Source organism: Dermacentor albipictus, chromosome 1 (genome assembly GCF_038994185.2).
Source record: "Dermacentor albipictus isolate Rhodes 1998 colony chromosome 1, USDA_Dalb.pri_finalv2, whole genome shotgun sequence".
NCBI lineage: Eukaryota > Metazoa > Arthropoda > Arachnida > Ixodida > Ixodidae > Dermacentor > Dermacentor albipictus.
The window spans coordinates 485750072-485760011 of NC_091821.1; the positions used below are offsets into that span (position 1 = coordinate 485750072).

General features: G+C 45.0%; 1 protein-coding gene across 1 annotated transcript; it reads right to left on the reverse strand.

Moving 5' to 3' along the window:
* Positions 1 to 4537: 4537 nt before the first annotated feature.
* LOC135912011 (cuticle protein 10.9-like) lies at positions 4538 to 9148 on the reverse strand. The gene is made up of 3 exons (XM_065444398.1): positions 8999 to 9148; positions 6279 to 6425; positions 4538 to 5019 (listed from the first exon to the last, which is right to left on the reverse strand). Exons 1-3 carry the CDS (start codon positions 9026 to 9028, stop codon positions 4666 to 4668), a joined length of 531 nt encoding a protein of 176 aa, XP_065300470.1. The 5' UTR covers positions 9029 to 9148; the 3' UTR covers positions 4538 to 4665.
* Between the last annotated feature and the right edge of the window lie 792 nt (positions 9149 to 9940).

A 9940-nucleotide genomic window follows, 5' to 3' on the forward strand; every position in this document is an offset into this window, starting at 1 on the left:
ACGCCTTTCTTCATACATTGATAATGGGGACCGGCTCACAGATCTTGCTATTTATATGGTATGCGTGGCTGATTTATACTGGCAATTTCAACCGCGGGTGAAAAATCAGGCTGAAAATCAGGCCTGAAGCCCCATTGCAGCAGTGCATGGCCAAGTCGGCCGAGCATACTGGTCTTTTGAGTGAAATGTGATAATCTCATAGCTACATATTTAGCCACCGGCCAGTCTGCCCTATATACATTTGACCACATATGAAACGAATTTAGTACACGGCCTCTGACACACACTGGACAAATTTAGCGGTATCTTTAACGAAGGAAGCCTTCGTTGCATTCTTTCCTTTCTCAATTCAGTTGTGAATCGTTGTGCACATGCTGCCTACTTTGTCTTTGCTGGAAATATATCTGGTTAGCAGTCCACATGTTATTTGAGAAGGGCACCCAGGCAGGGGAGGCTGGCTTAGTTAAATATACCCAAAACTGATCTTATGTCCGCAAGGGGTAGTGTAGTCTGTTCTTCTGATCACGTGTATATTTGGTCAAACGCACATTAGGCATGCAAAGTGGCCAGTGCCTCAGCATGCGTCTAAGAGAGCACCATAATTCTCTTAAGGGTCAGTGTGCTCGTCTCTACTTGACGATTCATTGACGCGGCAAACTGTGCGGCGGATTTAGATCGTTTATCTATTTTGTTCACCTATGGCGACCGAGTGCTGCAACAAAGTCAGTGAGGAATACCACATCTTAAAATGGGACGTGTCTCAACCAACGCCCATTATGACTGCATGACAAAGAACGCTATTTAATGACACACAGTTGTAGTCGCCATGCTTATTTACTATAGTTTTTATGCAAGTGTTGTTTATCAAGGTATTATACATTTGTTTTTCAACTTGTGCCCTCCCTCTGAACGAAGCTCTCTGGTGTAAACGATAAAAAAACACCAGACATAGTGTGGTGTATTTCTTCATTGGGATTTATGCCATCATACCAGAGGCCAACACAGGCACGACATAGTAGGCTTGAAATGTACGAGAACTATGCGGGTAACTGATGCAAGTATTCTCTAGTGACTGACACACAGATGTTTCGGCCATGCATTGGGTTGCCCGGACTCGAGCACTCCTATGCACATTTCCACGCTAAGTAATCAGACACTGCTGTCATTTGTCGAGTGGAAGCCGATACAGCCGAAATAGTTCACAACATGTAAGCACACCGCAGCTGATGCACGCTGCATGTCGGCACAGCCAAGAGCTATTTCTGCGCACTTTAGTTACTGCTGCACTCAAAAACCTCACAGTGGTTCCTCAACAACATTGTGTGAACATAATTTTTTTGCAGAACTAGCTATAACATCTCCAAATAGTTGTGCAGCAAGTTATACCGTGTGTCTTCCTGTGGTTGATTACGATGTTTTGTTGTTTTGATGCCATTTCTACCATGCAGGTACACATGCACTCACTTCAAAAAGACGACCCTCCACCTCAAGACGGCCTCTCCTCAATGATAAGTAGCGAGAATAAATAAAAAGAAAACAAATCAGTAAGCAGACGGATGCTCTGTTTTCCTTTTATTTAACCTGCTCCTGCGTTCAAGGTAGCAGTGATATGCCCAATACATTTTGTTTTGTTATGGTTCTTTTCTTGAGTAATGTCTAACATGCAGCATATGTACAGACCTAGGTATACATGTTGTCGGCAGTGCCGCACCTTCGTTTGATATATATATATATATATATATATATATATATATATATATATATATATATATATATATATATATATATATATGAAGATGTGTGTGTGTGTGTGTCTTTAATGTCATTGTAAAAGCCATTGGCCACCGTCTTTCTGCTGAATACTTGATGAGTTTTTGTCTTGCGGGCATGAAATGCACTTCTAATGAGCCTATGCATTATATTGCTAGCGTTCAGAGCATTCCTATAACAAAATTATCCAGCGTGTGTTTTAAGACTTGCTGATATGCCCCGGTGGCAGTGAGACCATATTTAAAGGTGTTACCTGTGCCTGACTGTCTTGGGTGCTTGGTATGTGGAGTACTGTCTAACATGCAGCCTATGTAAGGGCCCACGTACATGTTGTATAAAGCGCAGCAGCATCGCTTGGTACTCACACACATACACACACCCATGTATATATATATATATATATATATATATATATATATACAGTGAAGTAGACGCGCATATGAAGCGGTTGATTGACGTTTCGGCCGGGGACCGCCCTTCATCAGAATACACGGCATGGTGTCAGTACAGTTAATAGCCATCTGCATATCAACCAAATAAAGATATGTTTACATACAAAGAGAATAAAATGGGGAACAACATGCATCCGAATCGTTCAAAGGACAGCTGATACGTGGATAGACCGATGGCGATTGCAAACACATCATCTAAAATAGAAAGCTTAAAAACGCACCGAAATGAATTGCAAAAACCAATCTCCACGTGACAACAAAACGTCAATTTGTGTTCAATATGTGCTATGGTATCAAGCAAACACAGACACAGAAAAAGGGGAGTAGTGACGTACTAGTGGAAGAAGGGACAAGTGACGAGCTACCAAGACAGGCAACTCAATTTTCCTACACATTCATTCATACCACACGCGACGGTATCAAACTTATAGATAAAGAAGGGTTCGCGGGCTTCTCTATCATAATTTGAACGAAATCCAGGTTCAAGCAACGTGACTCTCAATTTATGAAATGAGTGGTCAAGAAGATGCATGTGTCTTGAGATGGGCAGGTTGGGCAACGTGGTAGCGTGGGATTTATGATTGCTAAAGCGGAATCTGCAAGGCCCTTCTGTATGTCCGTTGTACCGTTTTTTGCACAGCGTACATTCAAGCATATATATTACGTTTCTTGTGTCGCATTCCAAATCACCTTTGATTTTTCAACAAAAGTTTGAAGATGTACCAGTAACCTGTTGCGATGTGAACATGTAGGGGCATATTTTACATCGCGGTTTTCGACAAGAATGACATTCGATGGCACCAGGGCACTCAGTCTTAAATGATGATGCTAGTACATCTCGAGTACTTCTTGCTTTACGGTATACTGCTTTAGCTGGATCAGCGAATACGTTTTTGAGACATTCAGTTTGCATTAGAATATTGTGGTGTTTCTTTACTACATGCGAAACACTTGAGACTGACGCAGTGTGGGTAAGTACAAGATTTGTCTGGGGTGACTAAAGAGGAGCCGCGGAGGACACTAAAGAGGAGCCGCGGCACTTCGCCAGGATACAGCATAGTGCCCCGCGCAAGTCACGCAGGACCACGCCTTTCGGCAGCAATGGGGTCACCTTGAGGAGAAGGCCGAGTACTATGCTCAGGCCCTTGATGTCACCTTCGACTTAAGGGACGAACGGGAATTAGTGAAAGGGAGCAGTATAATGAAATCTGTTGAACATTCTCTAGCTAAGGTTCGATAAAAAGCGGTATGTTGAATGTTGCTAAAAGCGTTGGCATCAATAGTGATGGCCCTTGAAGGCAGGGAGCCGGGACATTGCCAAAACATATCTGCGCAACCTAAAAAGAAAATTGAGATATTAGCTGAAGAGCCTTATCGAGGTGCAGTCGGGCGGGTGAGAGGGGACTGGTATGGAACCGATGCCTACAAGGAGGGCACTGGTGCTCGAAAGAACACACGCCTGCTCAGCCGCATTGAATCCATCGAAAGCGATGGAGTAGTCTCAGCGAGCGACGATAGCATCGGGCGTGTGTTTTATCGACAGGTTGAATAAACGCTTTGCATTCCAGGTAGCGAATACGCAAGAAATATAAACAACTGGTTCTTGTACGTGAAACTACGCTTGTATGTAAGAAGTCCTGTTCTTCAAGTCGTAACGACCAGTGAGGTAATTGCCTAGTAGAGTCGCCTACTACAACCATGCCAGACAGTGGTCGGCAGTGATTATCCTGAATTTCCTGCCGTGCCAATATGGACCGAACTTGTGGGTGGCACCTCTAGGCATTCCAACTCGGTATTCCTAAGGTTCCATTCAGCCTTAGCAAAGGTAGAGATCCTGTACGCGATGGTTTTCTGTGATTCTCCATGCAGCTTCACGAGTGTAGTGTCGTCTCTGCACCACTAACATCAGTGTTGCATGCTCAGTTGTACCCTTATTATCGAAAATCACAAAAGTGAATTGGATGTGAGCAGAAACTGTAGTTGCGAAGCAACATGATGTGAGCGAACTGTAATGCGAAGCAACACAAGTAGTTCACGCGAATTGCATGTCCTTGTGAAGCAGTGACGTACAGCTACGAGCTAGGCATGCGCAAGGCCTATTGAAATGACGAAATTATAGACACAATCTCGAGAGACTGCGAATGCCTTACGCCATTTTCGGTTCTTGCAAGTCGCAAGCTTCCGCGTGCTTGCGAGAGTCCGTAGACATACCTTACTTGTCACGAAAAAAAAAAAAAACGAGCAGGAGCACTTGAAGATGAAGCAGACATTTATTCGCAGTTAAGATTCGTTAACCTGCATGTATACATTCGTAACTGTAGAGTTCGTAAGAAACGCCACGGCTTCTGACAACCGCTGGCTAGCCTGTTCCTTTGAGACGGGAACATCGTCAGAAGCGGGGTCAAATATTCACAAACGCTTCCCTACGTCACGCAGCACTTGACTATCCAGACCAAGGACGGCCGTAACCGAAGCCAGAAGTGGAGGCGCTCGTGTAGGGAGAGGAGAAGGGGGAGGATCCACCAATGATGCGGTACTGCAGGCCAGCCGGGAGAGGGTTCGCATTGTAGACCGCATCGGCACTGGCTCCAGGGGCTGTTCCGGGCTCGTTGGTGTCAATCTTTGCGCGGAATCCGCCAGCATCAGCGATGTACTTCACCTGGCGGTAGATGCCGTTCGCATCCGAGTAGCCGTACATGCCCGTCTTGGTGTTGGAGGCGTCGCCCTGTTCTTTGCGGTAGGACCTGGTGCCGTACTGGTCGACGTTGTTGTAGCCGAAACTGTACGGTTGCGGTGGCTGCATTCATAGATTTCAGATGAGTGCGACATGCCTATAGCTTAGCACAAAGATAATGTGATGATCAAGATTATTTGTAATTAAGGTTTCATTTGTGCGCCGAGCTTTTTCAAAAATTGCTGTTTCAAGCTTGAAGGCGTTACTTGCTGCGAGGCATCTCTCTGAAAGAAATTTTCTATCGCGGCGCAGTTAAGGCAGTTACAACCCAGCATTTTTTATTATTTCGAGATATATATTAACAACAATTACCAGGTATTTAAAGGTATAAAAAGGTACAAAATATACACATATTTTAAGCTTGCAGGTTGATTATGAATTTGCCAAGAAATCCACAGATATTCTACATGCGAATGACCGGAAATTCAACATAAGTCCCTGATAAATGATGTTCACGACCTTACTGCCTTCTTTTTTCTCGATTACCCGTGTTTCCCGCACAGCATATGATGCTTATGATTTTCTTTCCACATAGAAAATGATTAGCACCGCTGGTCCTGTGAGGGCCAACACGAAGCATCTGTGTTGGAAATGCAGCTCCCCACTTTTTCGCAGAATTGCTGCTTATTTTTATTATCAAAGTAGGCCGTTATATACCATTTGCTTAGAAAAACCGCACAGATATAAGCAAGTTTTTCTATTTTGCAACCTTGCAATTGCTCGAACGGCAACTCTTCTTCATCAGACTTCGAAACCCCATTGTCGTTTTATTAATTCTTTACTCCAGGCAAAGCGTTCACATGTAGACAGTACGAATAATCGCAGGCAGCAGAGCTCGGTAGATCATGAATGATGTTGATGCCACCTACTAGAAGAAGTCAACATGGATATTTATTTGTGTCTTTTTGGAAGTAATGACGCTTGTCATTTTACTGGACTTGACAGAGCAATGACTCATGAGAATTTACTTCTATTTACGCGACGGATACATGCAGAGATTAATTCTCGTTTAAGAGATGCAGAGATTAATTCTAGATTAATTGCTCTTTCAAGAACGGTAATTACAACTTCTTGATCGAGGACTAGTATTTTATCGCTACAAGAGCGCATCGATTCTTGCCGAAAGGGCAAATAAATATCACGATATAATTCATGAAAGGAAACAGGCATCGCACAAGCTACCTGCCCTACTTACCCTACGCGTTGTATGTCACCTTTTGGCAGACGCTACAAGCTATACATCGTCTTTTTTTAGTGCGTGTGGTCTCATAGCGACGAAGAAACGAAGCTCTGGTATTTTGGATACATCTGGAGGTACTCACGTAATACTGTGCTTGCTGCGCGAATGTGGCGCCGTAGGAAGTGCCAAAGGCGCCACCAAGTCCACCGCCAAATCCGCTGCCGAATCCGCTACCAAATCCAAACTGACCGCCGCCGAGAGTCATGGAAATCATGGAAACCAGGAGTACCTGAAAAAGCGGAAATCAGTCCGTATAATGCTTCCATCAGGTATACTGCAGAACATTGCGCAAACCATCCCTTTTAAGCACTTTAGCCGAGCGGAATGCTAACACTAGCGAAAGGGGTGTAAGTAATAGTAATATATGTCAGTTGAAACTGATACACAAGCAAATGCACATAATATCAGGATAATTTCACCGCCGCTTGACATTCCTCGAATAATTGCGTTATTGTGTCGAGCCCATCCGTGGCCACAGTGGCTTCGCTATTTTGCACTTGCAGTTTACTCCTTGGGTGGCCTCTTAACAGTCCTGACTTAACATTTACAGGTGTAAAACAACCACGTATCGCTTTTTGGTGAAATGGCACGCGATGCGCCGACCACATTTCGCCTTGCCGCAGGCCTTCTGATTTTTGTCTGCCCTTCACATGTCATGTTGTGTTCCAGCAAGTGAAGGGTGCCTCAGTAGTCCAACCTGCTATAGAAGCATATTAGACAGATCTAGGTTGTGGTGCCATCTACAGAAAAGAAAAAGAGCAAGGAAGAATATGGAGCAGTATGCTTCGGGAGTAGCGAGGTGTTTGCGACTTAACGTAGTTCCTCTCACCCATCTGGAAGGTCATTTGCTCCCCCTTTTGTGAAGCGTGCCGCGGGTTAATAACGAAGACATTACTTAACGAACACCTAACTTTGCCAAAGGTATGCTGTTGCTAAAACCATGCTGTTAAGCTCACAACTCTAAAGAAAGTGCATACCTCGCTTGGGAATGAATGACTCCATCAGTCAACGACAGTGACAGAATTGATCCTAAGTTGATCACACTCACTTCGACGGGCGCTGCCATTTTCTCAACATTTTGCCAAGGTTTACCTTGCGTGCCTACGCGTAGAACGCCAAGAGCAGCGTACACACTTAGCAGTGTTGTGTCGCCTTTTCTATCACAGATTCGTAGTCTGGATCACGCAATGGCCACCAGAGATTGAAAACCATCGCAATTTCGCCCTAAAGGCGAAGCATTTCTTGCGATAGGAAATAATGAGACAGCTATCAGCAGTAACATCAGTAGTGTTACTAGCTGTACAAGCTGCGATAAAGATTCGCTTATTAACTAAATTAACATGGACGGTGTCACGCATGTGCAAGCAAACACGAGCCGATGATCGCGGACACTGGCTTTCAGAATCCTGGCGTCCTCAACAGCGGCAGCAACGATGATCAAATTCCGCTTCATGGATGCTTTTCGCTTCAAAACGAATGGCGCTCGCGAGAACTCGGCGCATGCCAAGCTGTCAGCTAGCCTTCAAACCAACCGCAGATTACCTGCAAGAAGTGACGCACCCGGTCGCGCTGTGCGCATAGGCCGCCAGACTAGGAGCGACGACGAGCGCTACTCGGTCCCCCTTACCGCGTCCACTCCTAACGGGTGCACCTCTCCCTGAACCCACCTTGCGTGCGTGACACCTCATCACGCACCCTCCCCGCCATCCTTCAGTGCGGGCGCGAGAAGGCGATGCCCCACCCAGCAACCATCCTTCTCGCCTCACCACGCATGGCCGCGATGTTACCGCCCTTCGACTTCTACGGACAGTCACTGCGACGTCCACTACGATGGCGTTTATCTGCCTGGAGTGTCCATGAATTTGCTATCACAATATAAGCTTTTATTGCATATGGGTTTAGTGGTAGAAGATCCTGCTACTTTGCTGTGCGCTGTAGCAAAGCTACCGAGCATGTGCTTCAAAAGTACGTATGTGGGATGGTTGCATTTATGGTGGTGGATATCCGGCACCGCCGTATCTCCACAAGTTGATTTGCTATCTACTACGGGACGTATGCACACACTTCTTGCCAAATATGTTGTTGGAATGTGTCCTTGTAGAGCAAACGAAATTATTTTCCGCGTTTAGTTTACAGATTCCCCCTTGCCAATGTTTATAGTAGATTAGAGATACACTATGCATAATTTTTCTGCCACGTATAGCATGGGCCATTACTTCTATATATCATAATTTTTACCATGTTTAGTAAAAGGAGCTCGTCGCTTGTACCTTTACTTACGGCTACGAAATTGGCCTATAATATAGATTGCCTTATATCATTTATTTTTTATAATATTTTTAATACCCTTGCCTTATATCATGGCATTACTTCTGGCTCTTCTGGCTTACCGTTGCGAAAATATTCGCTCAGGAAAGGAAGTGCAAGAAGTGGTGACCTGCCATTAGTTCCCAATTGCGGTTAAGTATGTTGTCTAAATTCCGTGATCTCGACCAAACGACGAAAATGCGCGCTGCCAGCCACCGATTGCACGCTCTCTGAAAGTAGTTAATACAATATAATCAGCGAAAAGCCGCATCTTGCACGCTATCAGAGCAACCGGTGGGGAACCTAGGTCAAATATTGTTCCACTTTGAAGCTATGACCTCCAGGGTGGAATTGTGAACATGTACAAATGAATCGGTAGGTCACGACTCCGCACACTCGGGGTGCTCTCTCAATGAGCAGATAAAAAAATGTATACGCTTGCGCACCTGTCTTGACCATAGGCGCAGCAAGTAAATTCGAGCATAATGCACTTACCTGTGCGAGGAGAGCTGAAGTCCAATGCATTATGACGGGCAGCGCAAGGGAACCTTTCGGAGACTGAAAGGGGCGCGCAGAGATCTGCAGACTCTTGCTTCCAAGAAGTGCTACTGCAGCTTTATGCTGCTCGAAGCGTGCACGGCAGTGTGGAAGTGCTGACAGTTGTGACTGAGGCGCTGTGGCACGGTCGAGCGTTTTATACTGCAATTTCTCTGCCGCAAGATGGCGAGCGCTTACGTGTGGCCTCCTTGACTCTAGTGGCTCACGTTTTCTGTTGCTGTTGCTGCTGACTTCATGGCCGCAGCGGCTTTCACCACTGCGTTACATCTAGCTTCGTTCTGGCGCGAAACTGAGAAGAAATACGGAATAATTACCTCGCGCAGAAAAAAATTAATTAAAATTACAAATTAAATAAACAAACAAGCGAACTGCATTTCCAGTGTTCTGTATTCGACGACGCAATGAATCCGTTATTATGGGTGCACGATAAATAAATCAGTGCTAGCAGTTTGACGAGCGAACAAGACTAAATAGACAATGTGCAGAAGATACTGAGACATCGAGGGCGAAATTCACTGAGCAAACTTACGAACAAATTTTGACGCTAGAAAAATATTATGACAAAAAAAGCCTATTCACAAAGCTTCAACTATTTGTAAAATCCGCAAGCTTGCCTTACCCGTCATTGGAAACACGAGTGCTGTAGTCCAATGAAGGCACGTATATAACGGTGGCGCAGGAGCGAGCTTCAGTACTTTCGCCAATAGTAAGCGTTAGTTGATTCATAAACCCAAAACAGCCGTCGCACCTTCTGGTATAAGAGGACATTTCTACGATAGCGGTGTAACGAAGATAATTATGCTCATCTGCGCCATTCCAGCTGACAGGGTAAGCGTTGGAACGCGCTGTAACTGTCGATTGGTCCGAGGCCACTACTGA

What these genes read in the sequence shown, in the direction of transcription:
- LOC135912011 (XM_065444398.1), bottom strand. Translation starts at nt 9,028, where the DNA reads ATGCATTGGACTTCAGCTCTCCTCGCACAG. An exon ending in CTTCAGCTCTCCTCGCACAG is followed by an intron (nt 6,426 to 8,998) that starts GTAAGTGCATTA and finishes CCGCTTTTTCAG; the next exon opens with GTACTCCTGGTTTCCATGAT. An exon ending in CGCAGCAAGCACAGTATTAC is followed by an intron (nt 5,020 to 6,278) that starts GTGAGTACCTCC and finishes CTATGAATGCAG; the next exon opens with CCACCGCAACCGTACAGTTT.